This window comes from Salmo salar, chromosome 17 (genome assembly GCF_965601325.2).
Source record: "Salmo salar chromosome 17, fSalSal1, whole genome shotgun sequence".
NCBI lineage: Eukaryota > Metazoa > Chordata > Actinopteri > Salmoniformes > Salmonidae > Salmo > Salmo salar.
In genome coordinates, this window is record NC_138307.1 from 5,026,475 (window position 1) to 5,052,511 (window position 26,037).

Genomic DNA, 26,037 nt, shown 5'->3' on the forward strand with positions numbered 1-26,037 from the left:
ATGGATAATTCTGGTTGGAATTTTCTTGCGACTTTTTGACCGTAATGACTATTCGTGTTTTTAAAAAAAATAAAATGTAATGGCATTTAACGCTCATGGCCCACAGAAGAGACAACATGCCCAAATTGTCTCTGTAAAGCAAATTTCGCCTACTAAAATTGTGTGTTTCAGAGAAAAACTACAGGACACAAGTAGCCCGAAAGGCCAGTCATATAGCCTATCTATTTTAAGGTCCACAAGTGATCAGTAAACGTTTTGAACAAGTTTATGGTACATCCTTATTTCAGACAGATGGACATCAAAACTCTGACCAAGCCTACACTATTCCTGCGCCCTTTCTCCTGACATCCTCTTTCAACAGACTTCAAGAGCGTCGGGTGGAAACGCACACAGAGTAGACTAGGCTACAGGAAGGAGAACCACGTCCAGTCGAACGAGTTTGACGCGACACCTGAACTACTGCGTGCTTCAGAAACACAGCTGATTTTGGACTTGATCGAACCCTCTATATGCAACGCTGTCCAATGATCTGCAGCATGAATACAATACTTCTGCGTAACTTTGCGAAGTTTTTTTTATGCTGGAATGTAATTTACCTACACGTTTACGCACAGGTAAGTAGGCTAGACGATAGAGTAATATTGTTTGTATTTTTTGGTGGAATAATTAATCCATAGGGTTTACCCCTGTTTTGTTACAGGAGCCTACACTGTGTATATAATAATCCACACACATACGGAATGTGCATGACCATTTTACATAGGCTGCCAGCGACATGATGCTAGATTATATACCCTGAGTGTACAAAACATTAGGAACACCTGCTCTTCTCCCTAATTGCTCCTGTAAATCGCTCCGGATAAGAGCGTCTGCTGAATTACTGTAAATGTTCCTAATGTTTTGTACACTCAGTGTATATTAGGGTGTAGGTATGGGGTGAGGGCAAGGTTAAATGAGAAGGGATGTTAGAAATGTACCATTCAACTAGTAAACATTTATTAGCCTATGTTTAGGCAGGCTATTGCAAGTCTAGTTAACAAAGTTCTTGGCATAATGAATTTGGTTGCTTTTGCTTTGCATCTACAATTCCCTATTCCTCTACTATACCCATTCCTCTCTGTCTATCTTTTAAAATACTTCTTCTGTAAATAATGGTAAAGCTAAGATGGATCCCTGTCCCCCCCCCCCTCTCCATATTATGTTTCTTATATTGGTGCTATTTCATGTGGGAATGTATTCTGTTATGTATGCTATTCTGACATGCCCAGTTCTGTACTCATCAATGTTTGCATATTCATTGTTGACTAGTACTCATCATCCACTTTCTCTTTGAATGCATTTAAATGAGGTGGAAATATGAGCACAATGCATCAGCTTGTGTGTGGTGATTGCTTACTGTGTGCCAAATGTATATGACATGTTTTATTTCTGAAGTGTGTTATGCTACAGTATATGCAATTGTAATTATGACATTAGTTTATATCAAAGCCACTTTACCGTTTCTGCTTGTCATGTTTGAGATCAAAATGATCTCGGGGGTGAATATTCCCCTAGGTGCAGATCTAGAATCAGCTTACCCTCCCCAATCCTAACCTTAACTATTAGTGGGGGAAATGCTAAACTGACCAAAGATCAGCATCTAGGGGCAACTTATTTTGAATCAATGCCGCAATCTACTCTGTAGGTTCATCCAGAGGTCGGCCTCACAGCACAGGAGCAGATGTACCTGCTGTATGACGTCAAAGTTGAGTGTCATCAGAACATCTCCACACACAACCCTGCAGGTGGGCAAACACGGACTTACATACATCATATTACTCTATGGGCAGCATAGGTCATTTACAAACTTTTCCGTTTCTGTAATCGGTACCCACTAAACTGATGATTGGTCTACCTAGCTTTAGCAGAGCCCCATTGGCCAGCGTGTTTCCGGGTGGATCCAGACAGACCTTTATGGTAACCGTAGCAGCCCACCATGCTTCATCCTGTCTGGAGAAACCAAATCCCATAACTTTCCGTGTTTTCGTCTGGAAAAGGGGTTGGGTTTTGAGAGACGGGCAAATACTAGCCTGCTCCACGTCTGCCCACGTTCTCCCAGGCTTCACTCAGTCAGAGATTGGGGTTGGTAAAAGAGACTGCTGTTGCATGAACACTGACACACTGAACTCCTTGCATTTCTCACATTGTCAGTCAATGCTCAACATGAGATTTACTGAATTGAGTAATGCTTCATGCAAAAAATGTGTATTACCCCCCCCCAAATTATTATATTTTTAATTGCGGTAACTTGAGACAACTTTCAATACAGCATGGATGAAAACTACAATTTACAGAAGTGGTCTTGGGCAGGGGGAAAAATAACTGGGATGATGGCAACCACTAAAAACATTTAGAAAAATGTATCTTATTTTTGTCATATAGGCACTCTTGAAGAGCGGCGGGCGGAACTTATTGAAAAGCCTTTATTTACTTGGACTACCACTGCAGTTTGATTAGACAAAGATGACTTAAGAGCACAGATATTATGCTGTGTCTCTCCCTAGCCACGGAATCTGTGGGTGCTGAAATGAGGATTTATTCCATTCATTTGAATGTGTGCCAATTTACCAGCCCCAACCCTGCGGTTGTGTCTCTTTCTGGCTGCTGCACTCCATATTATTATCCTCCATGTGTCCGCCCACATTCTGTAGCAGTGTGAGAGCTGGATAAAAACAAACCGCTTTGTGTGTTTGATCCCGAATCAACCAGTCGTTAAAACCAGGTGGGAGAATAGAAATATCCGAACGTAAACAGATATTGGAGCATAATGGATAATTAGTGTGTTTATTGTTTGGTGACTGTCTATAGTAAATCCTGGCTACTTAAAAAACAGACCGGCTTCTGATACCCATCCAAATTTAGTCATGACGGAAGTCTTACGGTTTCACTGGGAGGCATTATGAAAATACAGTTTGCTATATACTCGGAGAGATGAAGAAATGACTAACACTTTATTTTAAGGGTCCATTATAAAACATTTATAAGGCATTTACAAACAGTTTGCCCACCACTTATTAATCATTATTCCCACATTTGTAAATGTTAGTTAGCTATTTATTCACACGTGTGTGTGTGTGTGTGTGTGTGTGTGTGTGTGTGTGTGTGTGTGTGTGTGTTTGTGTGTGTGTGTGTGTGTGTGTGTGTGTGTGTGTGTGTGTGTGTGTGTGTGTGTGTGTGTGTGTGTGTGTGTGTGTGTGTGTGTGTGTGTGTGTGTGTGTGTGTGTGTGTACACAACATGACCAAAAGTATGTGGACTTGCTTCCATTCAGCCACAAGAGCATTAGTGATGTCGGGCACTGATGTTGGGCGATTAGGCCTGGCTTGCAGTCGGAGTTCCAATTCATCCCAATGGTGTTTGATGGGGTTGAGGTCAGGGCTCTGTGCAGGCCAGTCAAGTTCTTCCACACCGATCTCGACAAACCATTTCCGTATGGACCGCACTTGTCATGCTGGAACAGGAAAGGCCGTCGACAAACTGTTCGCCACAAAGTTGGAAGCATAGAATCGTCTAAAATGTCATTGTATGTTGTGGTGTTAAGATTTCCCTTCACTGGAACTAAAGGGCCTAGCCCGAACCATGAAAAACAGCCCCAGACCATCATTCCTCCTTCACCAAACTTTACAGTTGTCACTATGCATTCGGGCAGGTAGCGTTCTCCTGGTATCGGACTGCCAGATGGTGAAGCATCACTCCAGAGAACGCGTTTCAACTGCATCAGAGTCCAATGGCGGTGAGCTTTACACCACTCCAGCTGACACTTGGCATTGCGCATGGGGATCTTAGGCTTGTGTGCGGCTGCACGAACAGTTCTTGTGCTGACATTGCTTCCAGAGGCAGTTTGGATCTCGGTAGTGAGTGTTGCAACCGAGGACAGATGATTTTTACGTGCTACGCGCTTCAGCACTTGGCGGTCCCGTTCTGTGAACTTGTGTAGCCTACCACTTTGCTGCTGAGCCGTTGTTGCTCCTAGACGTTTCCACTTCACAATATCAGCACTTACAGTTGACCCAGGCAGCTCTAGCAGGGCAGAAATTTGACGAACTGACTTGTTGGAAAGGTGGCATCCTATAGTAAGGCCATTCTACTTCAAATGTTTGTCTATGGAGATTGCATGGCGTTGTGCTCGATTTTATACACCTGTCAGCAATGGGTGTTGCTGAAATAGCCGAATCCACTAATTTGAAGGGGTGTCCACATACTTTTGTGTGTATGTGTGTAATATATATATATGTGTGTGTATGTGTATATATGTATGTATGTGTGTGTATGTGTATATATGTATGTATGTGTATATATGTGTGCATATATATATGTGTGTGTGTGTGTGTGTGTGTGTGTGTGTGTGTGTGTGTGTGTGTGTGTGTGTGTGTGTGTGTGTGTGTATGTGTATATATATATGTATGTGTGTATATATATATATATATGTGTGTATATATGTATATGTGTGTGTGTGTGTGTGTGTGTGTGTATATATGTATATGTATATATGTGTGTGTGTATATATGTATATATATATATATATATATATATATAAGTGTATATGTGTATGTGTATATGTATATGTGTGTATTTCCTTAAACATCCTGTGTTGCGTGCTTAATCTTCTACAGGTACTGCTGGAATGTTTACCAATGGCAAGCAACTATTTGTGGGAAATTACACTGGTCTCTCAACATTTATAAAGTATAAATAGTGCTCACTTTAGATTAGGGACTGCAAAAGTACTTTACTAATCCATTAGTAAATGGTTTTGTTTGGAAATTCTTACACAGGGACAATCAAAGTCAATCTTAAATGAATCATTGTTTATTGTCAGCGTGCTGGAGAGGTTCCAACCAACTCAATGCACCATAATACACATATCAATCAGGAGCTCTACCTGGGCAGACCCAACTCAATGCACCATAATACACATATCAATCAGGAGCTCTCCCTGGGCAGACCCAACTCAATGTACCATAATACACATATCAATCAGGAGCTCTCCCTGGGCAGACCCAACTCAATGTACCATAATACACATATCAATCAGGAGCTCTCCCTGGGCAGACCCAACTCAATGTACCATAATACACATATCAATCAGGAGCTCTCCCTGGGCAGACCCAACTCAATGTACCATAATACACATATCAATCAGGAGCTCTCCCTGGGCAGACCCAACTCAATGTACCATAATACACATATCAATCAGGAGCTCTACCTGGGCAGACCCAACTCAATGCACCATAATACACATATCAATCAGGAGCTCTCCCTGGGCAGACCCAACTCAATGTACCATAATACACATATCAATCAGGAGCTCTACCTGGGCAGACCCAACTCAATGTACCATAATACACATATCAATCAGGAGCTCTCCCTGGGCAGACCCAACTCAATGTACCATAATACACATATCAATCAGGAGCTCTCCCTGGGCAGACCCAGCAGTAGTCTTATATACGGCTATAAACAGACAAGTTATATTTGCATGATTTAGTATAATTAATTAATCATTACCGTTTTGTATCATTCATGTGACCGACCAATACTGGTTCCAAACGAGTGACAGACCAATACCCCACGAGGCTTCTTTCTCTCTTAGCTGAGACCTTGAAACTGAGATATATTTAGTTTGTTCTCAAAACACAGTCTGGGCGTACTGCCAAATTGCAGCTACTGATAGTGAGGATTTGTACAGTCAGCCACTTGCATGAACACAGAAATTGGTTATTAGAACAGCACATGAATAAAAGACAGACATTTTATGACTAATAAATGGTGAACATACAATTTTTATAAATGCTGAATAAATTATTTATTATGGACCCTTAAAATGTTACCGAAATGACATCAGTGAAACCACTTATTGGCTTAATGATATTCTGCCTTTCATAAGAGTAAAATAAATACAAATTACAAAAATGATATAACCCCACTTCCCCTCAATCAGTGGTGTTTGTCTGTTGTATTTGGTTTTTCCAGATAATTTAATCCAGATCTAAATGATAACAGATCATCCTGTTCCCCTGTAAGATTGTGTTTCCTTTTACATTTTAAATGATGGGGCAATCTGGGATTGGGTCATCCATTTCAGTCTTTAAATGTAGGATGTACAGTGGGGGGAAAAAGTATTTGATCCACTGCTGATTTTGTACGTTTGCCCACTTACAAAGAAATGATCAGTCTATAATTTTAATGGTAGGTTTATTTGAACAGTGAGAGACAGAATAACAACACAAAAATCCAGAAAAACGCATGTCAATAATGTTATAAAATTATTAGCATTTTAATGAGGGAAATAAGTATTTGACCACTCTGCAAAACATGACTTAGTACTTGGTGGCAAAACCCTTGTTGGCAATCACAGAGGTCAGACGTTTCTTGTAGTTGGCCACCAGGTTTGCACACATCTCAGGAGGGATTTTGTCCCACTCCTCTTTGCAGATCTTCTCCAAGTCATTAAGGTTTTGAGGCTGACGTTTGGCAACTCGAACCTTCAGCTCCCTCCACAGATTTTCTATGGGATTAAGGTTTGGAGACTGGCTAGGCCACTTCAGGACCTTAATGTGCTTCTTCTTGAGCCACTCCTTTGTTGCCTTGGCCGTGTGTTTTGGGTCATTGTCATGCTGGAATACCCATCCACGACCCATTTTCAATGCCCTGGCTGAGGGAAGGAGGTTCTCACCCAAGATTTGACGGTACATGGCCCCATCCATCGTCCCTTTGATGCGGTGAAGTTGTCCTGTCCCCTTAGCAGAAAAACACCCCCAAAGCATAATGTTTCCACCTCCATGTTTGACGGTGGAGATAGTGTTCTTAGGGTCATAGGCAGCATTCCTCCTCCTCCAAACACGGCGAGTTGAGTTGATGCCAAAGAGCTCCATTTTGGTCTCATCTGACCACAACACTTTCACCAGTTGTCCTCTGAATCATTCAGATGTTCATTGGCAAACTTCAGACGGGCATATATATGTATTCTTGAGCAGGGGGACCTTGCGGGCTCTGCAGGATTTCAGTCCTTCACGGCGTAGTGTGTTACCAATTGTTTTCTTGGTGACTATGGTCCCAGCTGCCTTGAGATCATTGACAAGATCCTCCCGTGTAGTTCTGGGCTGATTCCTCACCGTTCTCATGATCGTTGCAACCCCACGAGGTGAGATCTTGCATGGAGCCCCAGGCCGAGGGATACTGACAGTTCTTTTGTGTTTCTTCCATTTGCGAATAATCGCACCAAATGTTGTCACCTTCTCACCAAGCTGCTTGGCGATGGTCTTGTAGCCCATTCCAGCCTTGTGTAGGTCTACAATCTTGTCCCTGACATCCTTGGCGAGCTCTTTGGTCTTGGCCATGGTGGAGAGTTTGGAATCTGATTGATTGATTGCTTCTGTGGACAGATGTCTTTTTTTTACATGTAACAAGCTGCGGTTAGGAGCACTCCCTTTAAGAGTGTGCTCCTAATCTCAGCTCGTTACCTGTATAAAAGACACCTGGGAGCCAGAAATCTTTCTGATTGAGAGGGGGTCAAATACTTATTTCCCTCATTAAAATGCAAATCAATTTATAACATTTTTGACATGCGTTTTTCTGGATATTTTTGTTGTTATTCTGTCTCTCACTGTTCAAATAAACCTACCATTAAAATTATAGACTGATCCTTTCTTTATCAGTGGGCAAACGTACAAAATCAGCAGGGGATCAAATACTTGTTCCCCCCACTGTATAGCAATTATATAGCTTTGTTGTATTGATTCCGAGATTGTCCCTTTTTAAAGACAATGGCCCAATTCTAACCATTATTCACCACCGTATTACTGCCCGGTGATCTCTCGTTCCATCAATACGTGCTAAGATCACTCACACACCTGATCTCAGTTGCAACCATTATTAGCCATCCTGTTACCACTCCCGGGGTGTTAACAAGGTCACTGTTCACTTCAAGCCTGCTAATTGAGCAGACTAAGGACGGATGTATCTACAGTATTTGAGAATCATTCTGTACATCTGAAATACAGCATTTCCTCATTTACCAGGACAAATATACAGTGGCAATTTTACCGACACATTTTATGTACTGAAAACTCATGTTGGTGTACATGAGTAAAAACATTTTTTTTGTTTCTAATTTATGCAATCCATTAATTATAACTTGGTTTAATACAGTAGGCCTATGGACATTTCAAGAGGAAAATCAAATATTGAAGTTGAATTCACCGATTTGAGCTGTTGAGTCATTTATACTTGCTTGTGTGTCCAATTCGGTCTGCGGGCCTTGTTTGACACGTGTGCTAGCCTATTAGCCACATTATGACTGACTTGTGATCATTGTCCTTGCTAGTTTGATTGTATTGACATTCCCAGCCTTAGTTAGTCATCTGTTTTTGTTCAAAATATTGGGTAATTGAAACTGAAACTGGGTGGAGGCAACAAACAGTGTACCAGGCCATCTGTGATTTACAACCAGATAGCAATATTTTTGGAACTACAAATAAATGTATTTGTAAATTATATTAATCATGCTTTGAACCGCATCCATTTATTCTGCCAACAATGCCTTATGGAGTTAAGGAATGCCTTCATGGAATTTTGAGTCAAATAGAACCTATTTTTAAAACCTCATCAAATTGGTATTGAAGCATAAACTGGGAATTTGATATTTCTGACTGATATTATCATTGTCTGTTTCATGTCTTCAAAGTAGTTAAAACAATGTCAGTTCCACTTTAAGGTATTTCACACTGTCTGCACATGGGACCCACCTGGCAAGTGGTCCCAAACCCCAATATGGCACATTTCCTGTCTGTCAGTTTAAATCAATACAACATGCTTTGATGTTTCAAATGATAATGTGACTCAACCCAGCTATAATCAGATCCAATTTGGCTCTGACATAATGAAGTATGACATCATACACATAGGAAGGATACTGCAGCTGAGACACTGAAATATACAAATATCTACTTCTCTTTAGACCTGAATTGCAATTAGGGTTGCAAAGGGTTGGAAACTTTCTGGTAAATTTCCAGGATTTTTCTGGAAATTTTCCATGGGAAGTTAAGCCCTGGAATTTGGGGAATTTTGCTTAAATTCATCAAAAAAGTTAGCTTATAACAGTGAACATTTTTTTGTGGGAAACACATAAGGCAATTCTAGGTCTTGTGGCATATTTTGGTTAAACTATCCCCAATTCAATGGAATTACAACCCTCTGCATGCACAGTGCATTTTTCCATCACATGTGCAGCTGATTCTCAAGATCTTGCACACTAATGAGATGCTATTGAGCCCACACTACTACACTGTCTAAGCCAAGGACTACGTGCTTTCTGGTAAGTTTAGATTACAACTTTGGGTGGGGTGAATATATTTTATATGACATGCATGATTTTTTTTGTTAACTATTAAATTGTAGCCTACAGCAAGGTGTGTTTTAAATAATTTCTAACTTGTTAACAATTTCTGCTAGTTAGTTTTTGCTGCCATGTGGGTTTTAGCTTGCTTGAGCCTGCTAACTGGGGTGTGTTAATTCACCTGTTTCCATACATATTTCATTTTAAAACATTTATCTTACCCAGGAGTTGTTTAATCTAACTGCTTAACTATTTGTACATGGAATAGTATTTGTTTTTTTTTACTTGTTTTTTTTCTAATCTTTACAGGAAACCCACGCCACGGAGACATTTCACTGCAGATAATGTAAAAGGAAAAGCTGTGTACGTTTGCAAATACTGTGCCAAATCATATGTGAAGAATACAACAAAGATGCAGAATATCTGGGCAAGTGCATAAAGTTCCCTCAGCGCTCACAACAAGTAACCTCTGACAAAAGTCCCTCTACTTCTATTTGAGTTGAAAATGATGAATTAGACACCTTATCGATAGCAACAGCTCATGGTCCTCCTGGAATCAGAATTGTTTTTGACTCAATGGAGGAACGTAGTCAGAGAAATTCTGATGAATGTCTTGCTCGAGCTGTGTATGGAAGTGGTTCACCTCTGATGCTCACAGGCAATGTGTATTGGAAGATATTTCTGGATGTTCTTCGCCCAGCATACACCCCTCCAACCAGACATGCTTTATCTACTCATTTGCTGGATGCAGAGTTCAAGTGAAGGTCAAGCAAATCATAGAGAAAGCAGACTGTATTGCAAACTTCTCTGATGGGTGGTCGAATGTTCGTGGGCAAGGAATAATTAACTACATCATCTCCACCCCTCAACCAGTATTCTACAAGAGCACAGACACCAGGGACAACAGACACACCCATCTCTACATTGCAGATGAGCTGAAGGCAGTCATCAATGACCTTGGACCACAGAATGTATTTGCACTGGTGACAGACAATGCTGCGAACATGAAGGCTGCTTGGTCTAAAGTGGAGGAGTCCTACCCTCACATCACACCCATTGGCTGTGCTGCTGATGCATTGAATCTGCCCCTCAAGGACATCATGGCACTGAAAACAATGTATACACTCTACAAGAGAGCCAAGGAAATGGTTAGGTATGTGAAGGGTCATCAAGTTATAGCAGCAATCGACCTCACCAAGCAAAGTGAGAAGAATAAGAGCACCACATTGAAGCTGCCCAGCAACACCCGTTGGGGTGGTGTTGTCATCATGTTTGACAGTCTCCTGGAGGGGAAGGAGTCTCTCCAAGAAATGGCCATATCACAGTCTGCCGATATGGACAGCCCCATCAAGAGGATCCTCCTAGATGATGTATTTTGGGAGAGAGTGGTAAGCAGCCTGAAACTCCTGAAACCTATAGCAGTAGCCATTGCACAGATTGAGGGAGACAACGCCATCCTGTCTGATGTTCAGACTCTGCTTGCAGATGTAAGAGAAGAAATCCGTACTGCCCTGCCCACTTCACCGTTGCTCCAAGCAGAGGAAACTGCCGTTCTGAAATACATCAAAAAGCATGAAGATTTCTGCCTGAGTCCCAAGTATGCTGGCAAGAGCATCCTGTCTGGTGCAGAGATCAACAAGGCCTGTAGTGTCATCACTACTGTGTCTCGCCACCTTGGCCTGGATGAGGGCAAGGTTCTTGGCAGTCTGGTGAAGTACACTTCCAAGCAAGGGCTTTGGGATGAAGATGCAATATGACAGTTGTGCCAACATATCTCATCAGCCACCTGGTAGAAGGGACTTTGTGTCTGAGGCTCTGTCCCCTGTTGCCTCCATCATCCTCCAAATCCCACCAACATCAGCCGCCTCAGAGCGCAACTGGTCCTTGTTTGGGAACACACACCAAAGCACGCAACAAGCTGACCAATACAAGGGTTGAAGAATTGGTGGCCATCCAGGCAAATTTGAGGCTTTTTGAGCCTGACAACCAGCCATCCTCAACAAGGTTGGAAAGTGACAGTGAAGATGAGGTGGACATTGAGGTCCAGGGAGAAGACATGGAAGCATGAGAGGAAGACAACCAAAGATGTAAACTATCATTTCACAGATGTATTTTGAAAACGTTTTTGGGAGATGCGATGGATCATTGGGGGTCATTCAATTTTCTCTTTATTTTGTTATTCAGTGAAATCATCCCATGTGGAGAGTCAACTCATTTAATTCATGTTCAATTCGTAACTAAATTGTTTTTATTTCTATTGGAAGGATTTAATAATTTGCAATTATGTCTACTTATGATAAGTTAAAAGGTTTCTGTTTCTGTCTCCATACGATATGGTAAATATATCCAATGCAAAATACATCTACATTTAAATGGTATTGATATTAATTCCCATATATTCCCGTTAATTCCCACGGAAAGTTTCCACCTCTGAATATTCCCCAAAATGTGCAACCCTAATTGCAATCATAAAATAGATGTAATTTATTTAAATCTATTTACTCTTATTTTTTTTCTCCGTCTTTAGGTCTTTATTACTCAGTCTCAGCTTGCATCCCAAATGGCACTAAAGGTAGTGTACTATAAAGGGAATAGGGTGCCATTTGTGACACACACACCCTAGTCACTTGTTTCACTGAACCATCAGGGGGGCTAGCTGACAAAAGACGACAACCTATTACTCCTAGTGCTCCCTCACTAGCCTACTCATCTGGTGGACAGATGGTGTGTGTGTATATATAGCTGTAATGACTATGAGCAATGTTTTTGCACTTGTCGCTAATGAGTGACTCATAAGCTTTGTCTTTCCATCTCACACTCTCATCATGGAATATAGATTAATATTAGAAATGTGTTTAATCAAGGGAGCGGAGGTTTAAATATACATAGTGGGAGAAAGAGTTTTTGTCCATGGAGCCGATATGTAGTAAATTGATTCTTCAGCTTGTTTCATTGATGATGTGGACTGAGTGCACACTGCTGGATATTTGCCCTTTCTTAAATTGAGTGGATCAAGTGTCTGCAAGATCACCAGCACTTACCATTGACAGGCACAAAAGCAACAAGTCAATGAAACCTTTCAATGATAATGCCTTGAGTTCAGTAGCAATGATTTCTTTTAAGTTCAGATTTATCCGAAGGAGTGGCCATGGTATTTGGCCTGGGAGCCTCCGTTCCTCTGATGACGATAACCTCCAACACAATGTCCAAATAATGTCACTTATGAACGTAAAAGTCTAAAATATCTACATCACACATATTGACGTTTTGTAATTGTGAAGATTTGACGTATAATGGCAATATGTCAGTAAATGTTACATATTTGGCATATTACCATAGTATATTATTTAGTGATGGGCACTAATATGGAAAATCCATACTAATATATCACTTGAATTTTTTCGATATCAATATATATATATATATTGGTTTTATAAAAACCTTGTTTTTTTCTGTTCACTTCCACGGCTCTGTGAAGTCCAGACAAGTGCTTGCTGATTACTCATTGGTCCATATATGAATGTTCTGGGAGCCTAAACCTACAGTTTCAATAAGTCCATTCACAACAAGTCACAAAGTTGAGAGCCAGTGAGAAGGTCTGTGAGAGGGGTTTGTGCATGCAGGAACAGTCATGTACAGTATGGGTTTTTACATAATAGTGTAAAATAACAGGAAGGCAATATCATAATATGCCTTCCATATATCGATATTAAACACAAATAAACCAATATCACGATATGATTTGCTCATATCGGTATCAAGTGAAATCTATATCATATTTAATTAGCAATATTGGTGCCCTCCACTAATATTACCTAACTCCCCTTTCCCACTATGTATCCAGATGACCTTTGTGCCCCTGGCTGGGATGGTCTGATCTGTTGGCCCCAGGGATCCCCCGGCGAGCTAACCAAGGTCCCCTGCCCCAGCTACATCTACGACTTCAACCATCAAGGTATTGGGGTATAGATAGGCTATACTCATGGGGCCATATTTATTAAGTGTTTGCACTGGGTGCAAAGTTTGCACCTTTTTTTGGGGGGGAAGGTATAAAACCCCAAAACAAATCTTTGTTTACACTATAATATTTAGTTGCTCTATCCATTTTTGGACTTATAAATGAATGATATATATACCCAGTGATTCTTGAAGAGTATACACTGATTATACAGAACATGAAGAACACCCGCTCTTTCCATGACATTACCAGGTGAATCCAGGTGAAAGCTTTGATCCCTTATTTATGTAACTTGTTAAATCCACTTCAATCGGTGTAGATGAAGGGGAGGAGACAGATTAAATAAAGATTTAAGCCTTGGGACAATTGAGACCTGGATTGTGTATGTGTCCCATTGAGTTGTTGAATGGGCAAGACAAAAAATGTAATTGCCTTTGAACGGGGTATGGTAGTAGGTGCCAGTTTGTGTCAAGAACTGCAATGCTGCTGGGTTTTTCAAGCACAACAGTTTCCCGTGTGTATCAAGAATGGTCCACCACTCAAAGGACATCCAGCCAACTTGACACAACTTTGGGAAGCATTGGAGTCAACATGGACCAGCTTCCTTGTGGAACGCTTTCGACCCCTTGTAGAGTCCATGCTCCAACTTATTGAGGCTTTTCTGAGGGAAATTTATAATTTTGATATCCAAAAGCTTTTCACCAAAACAGAGGCGGGGTGTCCCACCTTGTTATTGTTTCAAATAAGGATTCTAGCTTCAATGTTTTATTTCTGAGCTGGTGCAAACCCTTAGTAAATCTGGCCCATGGTATCAATTGAATATATTGAATACCTTTTTAACTGTGGTACCATTGTGTTAAAATCATGTGTTTGCATCATGTGGTCATTATATGGAGACAAACAATGTACATGTAATGGATTTGACGTATTGAATGGTTTGATGAGCATGAAAACGATGTAAACCATATCCCATGGCCGTCTCAGTCACCAGACTTCAACCCAATTGAACACTTATGGGAGATTCTGGACCAGTGCCTGAGACAGCGTTTTCCACCACCATCCACAAAACACCAAATTATAGAATTTCTCATTGAAGAATGGTGTCGCATCCCTACAATATAGTTCCATACACTTATAGAATCCATTCCAAGGTGCATTGAAGCTGTTCTGGCTCATGGGGGCCCAACACCCTATTAAGACATAATAGGGTGTTTCCTTTGTTTTGGCAGTTAACTGTATGTTACAATGTTAATGACCAGACCGTGTGTGTGTGTGTGTGTGTGTGTGTGTGTGTGTGTGTGTGTGTGTGTGTGTGTGTGTGTGTGTGTGTGTGTGTGTGTGTGTGTGTGTGTGTGTGTGTGTGGTGTCTGTGCCTGTGTCCGTGTGTATGTCCAGGTCATGCATACAGGAAGTGTGATGTCAACGGTTCCTGGGTTTCTGTGGAGGGGTTGAACCGAACATGGTCCAATTATTCCGACTGCTTAAAATTCCTTTTACCTGGTCAAGAGGAGGAAAAGGTAACTCCAATCACCACTTCAGTCACACCTAAGATTCCAATTAACATTGTTGTGGTTGCAGACTTGACTCATGACAACACTTGAGTTGCTCTGACTCATGCTAACAGCGGAGCTACACTGGGGCGTTAGGAGCACAGGCAGCTAGCATAGAAGCTAGAAACCTAACTTTTTCCCAGCGTAAACATTGTAGCAGGCTGTTAACATATCCATTTCTCCCTAGCGGGACTTCTTTGACCGGCTGTACGTCATGTACACCATTGGATATGCACTGTCCTTCATCTCTCTTCTAGGGGCCATTGTCATCATAGGCTACTTCAGGTAAGACAGCCTTGTGTCCCAACAATTGGTCCTTTCTCCAGAAGTGTGCAGTTGTGCGCTCCTTCTCACAAATATAGTTTTTCTTATACCAGTCATTTCCTTTCAGTCTATGAAAGAAAGTGAACAAGTGCAGACTTTGGGAGAAAGGACATTATTGGGACGCAGATGTATGCCGCTCGGTCTTTGCTCATCCATATATTTCTATGTTCACTTCAAAGAAAAGCCTTTGCTGCTCTATCCACCTGTGTAAATGCCACAGAGGTCATACAGCACTAGGCCTCATCTGTTCATCACCATTTTCCAAAAACAGTCTCACGTTAAATGAGAAGTAAAAATAAATATCCTGGCCAATCCTCTTGACTCATCTCCAATTTGTCTAGGAAATGAACCCCCCCCAAGATGAATAAAAAAAATGCCTGATGAATCATTGGCATGACATGGATTCATGTCTCCAACTCAACCTAGAATCAAAGGTAAAGAATAGGACTGCCATGATTCCCTAATAACAGAGTGAAACACCCTTTGTACAAGTTAAAGAATAGGACCATTTAAAGTTGAATTAGACTAGATTTAGTTGGTTGAGTTGGAGACGTGAATCCAACATATCAATGCTTTTCGTTATGAGTTGTCAGTATCATGAATGCAGCTAGAGACGTATTACTCTCAAGCATCTTCCCTCAGTATTTCAACACCGATGCTGTTGAAAAAACCACTGTACGCTGTAAAACAAACTCAAATGATCTGAGGAAGCTGATTTGCGGTGAACCAATTTGATTTAATAAATGTGGTATTTAATGTATTTTACTCAATTCGGGTTATTGTTTTCAATGCAGTTAGGTTTTATAATGTGTGTGTATTAACTGTACATTTCCAAATTCCTCTCAACACAATAAACTAGGTTTGAATGCCAAAACAAAAATGTAGATGTTTAGAATTTCTCTCTAGGTTTCTACTTAGGTTTCTTCCTTCTAGGGAGTTTTTCTTAGCCACTGTCCTTTTCAAATCAAATCAAAGTTTATTTGTCACGTGCGCCGAATACAACAGTGAAATGCTTACTTACAGGCTCTAACCAATAGTGCGGGAAAAAAAGGTGTGTGTGTAGGTAAGTAAAGAAATAAAACGACAGTAAAACGACATTTGAAAATAAGAGTAGCGAGGCTATATACAGACACCGGTTAGTCAGGCTTATTGAGGTAGTATGTACATGTGGGTATGGTTAAAGTGACTGCTTTGCCTGCCCTTTAAGGTTCAAGCTGGGTAAAGCACTTTGTGACAACTGCTGATGTAAAAGGGTTTTATAAAATACATTTCATTGATTGAATATAGTGATTGTTGAGCCTTGAGTGTTTTACACCTGTCTGCCTGCCATGCAGACGCCTCCACTGCACCAGGAACTACATCCACATGCACCTGTTCGTGTCCTTCATGCTGCGTGCCGTCAGCATCTTTGTCAAAGACAAGGTGGTCCACACCAACGGAGGTCTGCAGGAGTTTGACACAGCGCTCATGGACAACTACAAGACCATCTCTGCTATGCCCCTTGACAACTCCCAGTTTGTGAGTACTGTAATGTTCTTCCTTTCAACTTCAAGGTCAGTTTGTTTGCTGTACGAAGTGCACTACTAATGCTTGCTCTCAAGTGTCGTCGCATAAATAACAGCACAACATAGGGGGGGGTTGATGAATACACATTGAATACAATCAAATCTAAATGAAACAAAATGATATTGGTCGCATTCACATATTTAGCAGATGTTATTGTGGGTGTAGCGAAATGCTTGTGTTCCTAGCTCCAACAGTGTAGTGATATCTGACAATACACAACAATACACACACATTTAAAAGTAAAAGAATGGAAGTAAGGAATATAGAAATATTAGGGTGGTCAATATCGGAGTCCGGAGTATAAATATACATATAATATAAAATATAATATATATACCTTCAGAAAGTATTCAGACCCCTTGACCCTGGGAGTCCCACAGATATGGAATCATGTAGTAACCAAAAAAGTGTTAAACAAATCATTTTTAGATTCTTCAAAGTAGCAACCCTTTGCCTTGATGACCGCTTTGCATACTCTTGGCATTCTCTCAACCAGCTTCACTTGGAAGGCTTTTTCAACCGCAGACCACGTGTAAACACGCCAGCCGAGGACCTCCACATCATGCTTCTTCACCTGCAGGATCATCTGAGACCAGCCACCCAGACAGCTGATGTAACTGCGTGTTTGTACAACCAAAGAATGTCAGAAACCATCTCAGGGAAGCTCATCTGCGTGCTCGTCGTCCTCACCTGGGTCTTGACCTGACTGCAGTTCGGCGTCGTAACCGACTTCAGTGGGCAAATGCTCACCTTCGATGGACACTGGTACACCTGTTTTAACTTTGTTCTTTGCTCATGTCAACATTGTGAACAGAGTGCTCCATGGTGGCGGTGGGGTTATGGTATGGGCAGGTATAAGCTACAGATAACGGAACACGATTGCATTTTATAGATGGCAATTTCAATGCACAGAGATATCATGACGAGATACTAAGGCCCATTGTCGTGCCATTCATCTGCCGCCATCGCCTCATGTTTCAGCATTGTAATACACGGCCCCATGTCGCAAGGATCTGTACATAATTCCTGAAAGCTGAAAATGACCCAGTTCTTCCATGGCCTGCATACTCACCAGACATGTCACCCATTGAGCATGTTTGGGATGCTCGCTATTGACGTGTACGACAGCGTCTTCTAGTTACCGCCAGTATCCAGCAACTTCACACAGCCATTGAAGAGGAGTGGGAGAACATTCCATAGGCCACAATAAACAGCCAGATCAACTCTATGTGAAAGAGACTGTCACGTCCTGACCAGCAGAGGGCGTATTGCTTAGTCTTGGTCAGGATGTGGCAGGTGGTTTGTGTTTGTTAAATGTTGTGTTGGTGATTGGGACTTCCAATTGAAGGCAGGTGTGTATAGTTGCCTTTGATTGGAAGTCCTATATAGGTGTGTGTGTTTTTCTTTGGGGTTGTGGGGAATTGATTTTGCACTGCGTTTTGTATAGCCTGCAAGACTGTCCATGTCGTGAGTACTGTCTAGTGTTGTTTTTCAAGTGGATGCCTTACATGTTTTGTCAGTAATAAACATGAGTGTCCACAATCCCGCTGCGCCTTGGTCCTTCTCTCTCCCATGCGACATATTCGCCGAAGAGTACGACATTTTCTGTGACAGAGACGTCGCACTGCATGATGCAAATGGTCACACCAGATACTGACTGGTTTTCTGATCCACGCCCCCTACTTTTTTTCTCTTCATGAAATCCATAGATTAGGGCCTAATGAATTTATTTAAATTGACTGATTTCCTTATATGAACTGTAACTTAGTAAAATTGTTGCATTTATATTTTTGTTCAGTGTGTGTGTATATATGTATATGATGGCATGTATAGACGTTATGGATAGTATATGGATAGAATAGTATTTGTACAGCAATAGTTAAATAGGATAGGCCTTGACTAGAATACAGTACACTGCGTGCACAATTATTAGGCAAGTGAGTATTCTGATCTTATCATTGTTTCTATTCACATTTTCGAACTCCAAACCATATAAACTTGAATGCTTATTGGATTTAATCATTTTCAGGTGATATGTATTTGTGTAATGAGGGAGGGTGTGGCGAAAGTGAATAACACCTTATATCAAGGTGTGCATAATTATTAGGCTGCCTCATTACCTCAGGTAAAATGGGCCAAAAAAGAAATTTAACTGACACTGAAAAGCCAAAAATGTAAAATGCCTTTCAGACGGATGCGACACCCTTTAAATAGATAAACTATTGTGGTGTGACCACCGGACATTCAAACGTTTTGTTGCGAATAGTCAACTGGGGCGCAAAAATCGCATGGGGAAGAAAAGGCGCAAATGAACTGCAAAAAACTTGAGAAAAATTAAACGTCAAACTACCAGGAACCCATTATCCTCCAGTGCCACCATATTCCAGAACTGCAACCTACCTGGAGTGTTCAGAAGTACAAGGTGTAAAGTGCTTGGAGACATGGCCAAGGTCAAGAAGACTGAAACAAGACCACCACTGAATAAGATTCACAAGTTGAAGCGTCAAGATTGGGCAAAGAAATACCTGAAGACAGATTTTTCAAAGGTTTTATGGACAGATGAAATGAAAGTGACTCTTGATGGACCAAATGGATTGGCCCGTGGCTGGATCAGTAATGGACACAGGGCACCACTTTGAGTCAGGTGCCAGCAAGGTGAAGGAGGGGTACTGGTATGGGCTGCTATCATTGAGGATGAGGTAGTTGGACCTTTTCGGGTTGAAGATGGACTGAAACTCAACTCCCAAACCTACTGCCAGTTTCTGGAAGATTCTTTCGTCAAACAGTGGTACAGGAAGAAGTCCTCAGCATTCTAGAAGGCAATGATCTTTATGCAGGACAATGCTCCATCACATGCATCCAAGTACTCTACTGCTTGGCTAGCCAGCAAGGGCCTCAAAGATGCCTGAATAATGACCTGGCCCCCTTCCTCACCTGACTTAAATCATATTGAGAACTTGTGGGCCCTTCTCAAATGTGAGATTTACAGTGATGGAAGACAATACACCTTTTTGAACAGCATTTGGGAGGCTGTGGTTGCTGCTTCAGCAAAAATTGATCGTGAACAGATCAAGAAACTGACAGACTCCATGGATGGAAGGCTCATGGCAGTTATTGAAAATAAGGGTGGCTATATTGGTCACTGAATATTTTTGAAAGGCCAAAAATGTTATATAATTGTCATTTTGTGTTACTTATCTGTTACACTTACTCAAAAAATTGAGAATAAACAAGTGAGTTGAGAAATTATTTTTGTAATTTAGTTGCCTAGTAATTGTGCACACATATATTTCCCTGAGAAAGACAAAACTCACTTTTCCTTTGTTAAACATTCAGGTTTGAGGTTCAATAACATTTTGGATTGACTGAGAGCATTGTGTTTGTTCAACAATAAAATTAATCCCGAGGAATACAATTTGCCTAATAATTGTGCACGCAGTGTATATACATTTAAAAAAAATTTAACTAGGCAAGTCAGTTAAGAACAAATTCTTATTTACAATGACGGCCTACCCCGGACCAGTTTTTGCGTCGCCCGATGGGACTCCCAACCACGGCTGAATGTGATACAGCCTGGATTCGAACTGTATTATAGTGACACCTCTTGCACTGAGATGCAGTGCCTTAGACCGCTGCACCACTCGGGAGCTCACAAAATATGACATATGAAGTGGGTAAAACAGTATATAAACATTATTCAAGTGACCAGTGTTCAATTTCTATGTACTGTGCATAGGGCATCAGCCTCTAAGGTGCAGGGTTGAGTAACCGGGTTCTTCAGCCTCCTGAAGAACTGGCTGTCTGTGTGGGTGGACCATTTCAGATTGTTAGTGATGTGTACGGCGAGGAACCTGAAGCTTTTCACCTTCTCCACTGCGACCCAGTGAATGGCAGTGTGCGCCCTTTGCTGTCTCCTAAAGTCCACGATCAGCTCCTTCGTTTTGTTGACGTTGATGGAGAGGTTATTTTCCAGGCACCACTCCACCCTGTCAGTACTATTTAGATCGCAGGTAGGGGTATTCAGACAGGCCCAGAGTTCTTTCCCGTATTTTTCTCTTTATTTAGACAGTTCAGAATGTAGATCTACTGTGGATGTATAGTTTGTGGAGGGGAGAAAGTGGCTGGGGATTCAAATCCATGTTCTATGCGTGCATGGTGGATTGCAGCACTACCGCTGCCACAAGTAACCAACGTCTTTGATAATGTTGATGACCTTGCGGTGGCAACGCCATGTGACTTCAATGGAAAACAACACTGCATCAGTTATTTTCTGTGTTCTCATATTCCTCACCTTGAACTGAACTTTATCAACAGTCTCTTCATACTGTTTGTCATACTGTGAGTCTAAGCTTAGCCGCAGTGGGAAATGACTGGGAAAAGAGGATCAACAGTTGAGAATGTCATGTACCTGAAGACCTCAAATCAAATTTTATTGGTCACATACACATGGTTAGCAGATAATGCGAGTGTAGCGAAATGCTCGTGCTTCTAGTTCCGACAGTGCACTAATATCTAACAAGTAATCTAACAAGTTCCCAACAACTACCTAATGCACACAAATCTAAAGGGGTGAATGAGAATATGTACATATAAATATATGGATGAGCGATGGCCGAGCGGCATAGGCAAGGTGCAATAGATGGTATAAAATACAGTATATACATATGATATGAGTAATGTAAGATATCATGGAGGGCAGGTAGTTTGCCCCCGGTGATGCGTTGTGCAGATCACACCACCCTCTGGAGAGCCTTGCGGTTGATACAGCCCGACAGGATGCTCTTGATTTGTCAGGGTTTTGGGTGAACTTAACTTTCCACCTTCTCCACTGCTGTCTCTTTGATGTGGATAGGGGGGTGCTCCCTCTGCTATTTCCTGAAGTCCACGATCATCTCCTTTGTTATGTTGAGGTTATTTTCCTCTTGTCGGGCCCCAGTGTTGAGGGTCAGCGAAGTGGAGATGTTGTTTCCTACCTTCACCACCTGGGGGCGGCCCGTCAGAAAGCGACGGTGGCACTGTATTATCCTCAAAGCGGGCAAAGAAGGTGTTTAGTTTGTCTGGATGCGTGATGTCCGTGACATGGCTAGTTTTCTTTTTGTAGTCCGTTATTTACTGTAGACCCTGCCACATACGTCTCGTGTCTGAGCCGTTGAATTCCGGCCCCACTTTGTCCCTGAACCGGCATTTTGATTGCCTTGCGGAGGGAATAACTACACTGTTTATATTCAGCCATATTCCCAGACCTCTTTCCGTGGTTAAATGCAGTGGTTTGCGCTTTCAGTTTTGCACGAATGCTGCCATCCATCCACGGTTTCTGGTTAGGGTAGGTTTTAATAGTCACAGTGGGTACAACATCTCCAATGCACTTCTTTATAAACTCACTCACAGAGTCAACGTATAGATCGATGTTATCTGAGACTGACCGGAACATATCCCAGTCCGCGTGATCAAAACAATCTTGAAGCGTGGATTCCGATTGGTCAGACCAGCGTTGAATGGTTCTAGTCACTGGTACATCCTGTTTGAGTTTCTGCCTATAAAACGGTAGGAGCAAGATGGCGTTGTGGTCAGATTTGCCAAAGGAAGGGTGGGGGAGGGCTTTGTATGCATCTCGGAAGTTAGAGTAGCAGTGATCGAGTGTATTACACCCGTGCGTGGTGCAGTCAATATGCTGATAGAATTTAGGTTGCCCTATTCTCAAATTTGCTTTGTTAAAATCCCTAGCTACTCTAAATGCAGCCTCAGGATATATAGTTTCCAGTTTACATAGAGTCCAGTGAAGTTCCTTGAGGGCAGTCTTGGTGTCTGCTTGAGGAGGAATGTACACCACTGTGACGATAACTGACCAGAATTCTCTTGGGAGATAATATGGCCGGCACTTGATTGTAAGGAATTCTAAATCGGGTGAGCAGAAGGACTTGAGTTCCTGTATGTTATGATTACACAAGTCATTAATCATGAAGATACACCCCCGCCCTTCCTCTTCCCAGAGAGGAGTTTATCTCTATCGGCGCGATGCATGGAGAAGCCCGGTGGCTGAACCGATTCCGACAACATATCCTGAGAGAGCCATGTTTCCATGAAACAGAGGATGTTACAATCTCTGATGTCTCTCTGGAAGACAACCCTTGCTCGAATTTCATCTACCTTGTTGTCTAGAGACTGGACATTGGCGAGTAGTATACTTGGGAGCAGTGGGCGATGTGCAGGTCTACGGAGCCTGACCAGCAGGCAGCTCCGTCTGCCCCTTCTGTGGTGCCGTTGTTTTAGATCGGCTTCTGGGATTAGATCCATTGTCCTGAGTGTTGGTCCAGAGGATCCGTTTCGGGAAAGTTGTATTCCTGGTTGTAATGTTGGTAAGTTGACGTCGCTCTTATATCCAATAGTTCTTCCCGGCTGTATGTAATAAGACTTAAGATTTCCTGGGGTAACAATGTAAGAAATAATACATAAAAAACTAAATAGGACTCGAAGCGAGGCGACCATCTCTGTCGGCGCCATCTTGTTGTTCCAGTTTTTCCTCTGTCAGGATATCCCCAGGCAGGCGGCAATTTCCTCTATTCAAATATCTCCATCACGACAGACAAACATTAGGGAAAGAGAATAACATTCAAAGGTTTTTATTTTCCCAGAACTTAATTTTTATTACTAGAAAAACATACTATTTAGTTAACTATCTAGTTTGCATTTCTATTAAAAAAAATACTATTCCCTCTGCAGGTAAATCATGACAAACGTGACAATAGATAAACAAACTTCTGTTTCCAGCTAAAACTGTAGGCACCAACACATCTGAAATCCCTACTGTGACTAATACTTCAATCAGTCAGGATCTGTTTTGTGGTCACAAAGCATTCTGCGTGGTTCAGCTGGTGGGACTAACAATCCCTTTTTTTCATTTGTGCTTTATTGACAAATAGATTAGAGTGGGAGATAAGTGAGGAGGAGACAGTGAGAAGGGAGCACGCAGGGATTAGAACCCTGGTCGCCAGCAGGGAGCTGCATATGTGTATGGAGCCGAAAGTGTTACCACTGGACCACAGATCTTTGCACTACAGGATGTTTTTAACAAGCTGTTGATTTTACCAGGTTGGATGCAAGATCACTGTGTTGCTCTTCATTTACTTCCTGGCAACCAACTACTACTGGATCCTGGTAGAGGGGCTGTTCCTCCACAGCCTCATCTTCATGGCCTTCTACTCGGACACCAAATACCTGTGGGGCTTTACCCTGATTGGATGGGGTGAGCTGCTCTGCCGTCTTAGAAACGCATGCGGTCACCCAATCACAACAGCGCTCATGTTGTTGACGGCCACCTGTTACTATAGCTGCTATTCAAAATAGGAAAAGCACAACGACATATGAGTTTGCTTGTTGCAGGTGTGTGGGGCTAATTTTATATCTTAAAAGAAGAAACAAAAATCTCACTGCTCTTGCCATTTATCAATTGAATGTATTCAGCGTACTGAAGATCTTAAGACCGCAATAAGCAATCACTGTCCTCTCTAATTACAGGTGTCCCTGCTCTCTTCGTCGCCGCCTGGGCTGTTGTCCGGGCAACGCTGGCAGATGCACGGTGGGTGAGAGTGACACGCCGCCCCCTGATTCACCTACCATATCCGTGTTCCACATACACCTCCAGCAACACACTTTAAGTGGTGGAGCCCATGGCAGCATGCAGGAGCCTGCTGAGATGAACTCTGTGCATCAGCAGTCTAGGCTCCCCACAAACATCTGGTTTGGAGACAGGTTCTCCCGAGGGGTTGCAGAACTCTTGTTCTCATTGTCAGCGGCCTACTTGCCTTATTGTTGCAGCTGCACACCTTTGCCTCTTCCTCACAGTTGCTGTGCATGCGGAGAGCCCTGAGTCTGGCAAGAGAGACTACACTTTTGTTGCACCTCGGCATGCACTGTTTTGAGAGCAGTAAAGAACTTCTGCAGTACAAATGTACTCTAATCTCTCTCTCTCTCTCTCTCTCTCTTTCTCTCTCTCTCTACAGATGCTGGGAGTTAAGTGCGGGTAACATTAAATGGATCTATCAAGTTCCCATCCTTACAGCCATTGGTGTAAGTGACTTCAATTGCAGTATAATACATGATAATGCCTCTCCCCAATTCATCAATCATTGCCAATGAGGCGAGAATCCGGTCATTTGCGTCCATTACTAGAAGGTTACATTGCTGACTCCTATCTTGGTTTAAAAAAAGCGTTTTATTCTTAGTACAGCTGAATTCATGTTCAAGTTTTAGCACCTTTGGTCAAGCTAATAGCTTAGTTTGCTCTGCACATCTCCACAACTGGAGTCTCTGGGTGAAGTTCTTATTTCGGGAGATAAAATAAATAAATTAAATAAAGACACAAATAAGAGAGAAGTTGAAAGCCAGGTGCCAAGAAATGCTGACATACAAAAAAGAAGTGCTGGTCCTCACAAAGATCTGGTGGCTTTTTATCATGCATAAACTACTTGCTGTAGCTCCCAGACTGTAACTCTTGTTATGTATAATACTCTTGAAGAACTCAAATCCGAAGAGAGGATTTAATCTGCTTTTCTCTTGGCCAGAAGCTTCTGCCCCTTGGAAGAGTGGAGTGACACCTTGCTCCCTGGTGTATACCTGTCCCTGCTCCCTAGTGGCCTAGTGACTCCCTGGTGTACAGTATACCTGTCGCTGCTCCCTAGTGGCCTAGTGACTCCCTGGTGTACAGTATACCTGTCCCTGCTCCCTAGTGGTCTAGTGACTCCCTGGTGTACAGTATACCTGTCCCTGCTCCCTAGTGACTCCCTGGTGTACAGTATACCTGTCCCTGCTCCCTAGTGACTCCCTGGTGTACAGTATACCTGTCCCTGCTCCCTAGTGGCCTAGTGACTCCCTGGTGTACAGTATACCTGTCCCTGCTCCCTAGTGGCCTAGTGACTCCCTGGTGTACAGTATACCTGTCCCTGCTCCCTAGTGACTCCCTGGTGTACAGCATACCTGTCCCTGCTCCCTAGTGACTCCCTGGTGTACAGTATACCTGTCCCTGCTCCCTAGTGGCTTAGTGACTCCCTGGTGTACAGTATACCTGTCCCTGCTCCCTAGTGGCCTAGTGACTCCCAGGTGTACAGTATACCTGTCCCTGCTCCCTAGTGCCCTAGTGACTCCCTGGTGTACAGTATACCTGTCCCTGCTCCCTAGTGGCCTAGTGACTCCCTGGTGTACAATATACCTGTCCCTGCTCCCTAGTGGCTTAGTGACTCCCTGGTGTACAGCATACCTGTCCCTGCTC

The 26,037-nt window shown here is 42.3% G+C and overlaps 1 protein-coding gene across 1 annotated transcript in view; it reads left to right on the forward strand.

Moving 5' to 3' along the window:
• Positions 1 to 26,037, forward strand: part of LOC106575088 (parathyroid hormone 2 receptor) — a 106,932-nt gene that overhangs the window by 17,939 nt on the left and 62,956 nt on the right. The window contains exons 2-8 of the mRNA XM_082964377.1: positions 13,219 to 13,329; positions 14,728 to 14,849; positions 15,070 to 15,167; positions 16,541 to 16,724; positions 23,862 to 24,015; positions 24,288 to 24,348; positions 24,773 to 24,839. Coding sequence (XP_082820503.1) covers positions 13,219 to 13,329; positions 14,728 to 14,849; positions 15,070 to 15,167; positions 16,541 to 16,724; positions 23,862 to 24,015; positions 24,288 to 24,348; positions 24,773 to 24,839 — 797 coding nt within the window. The remainder of the gene's footprint in view (positions 1 to 13,218; positions 13,330 to 14,727; positions 14,850 to 15,069; positions 15,168 to 16,540; positions 16,725 to 23,861; positions 24,016 to 24,287; positions 24,349 to 24,772; positions 24,840 to 26,037) is intronic.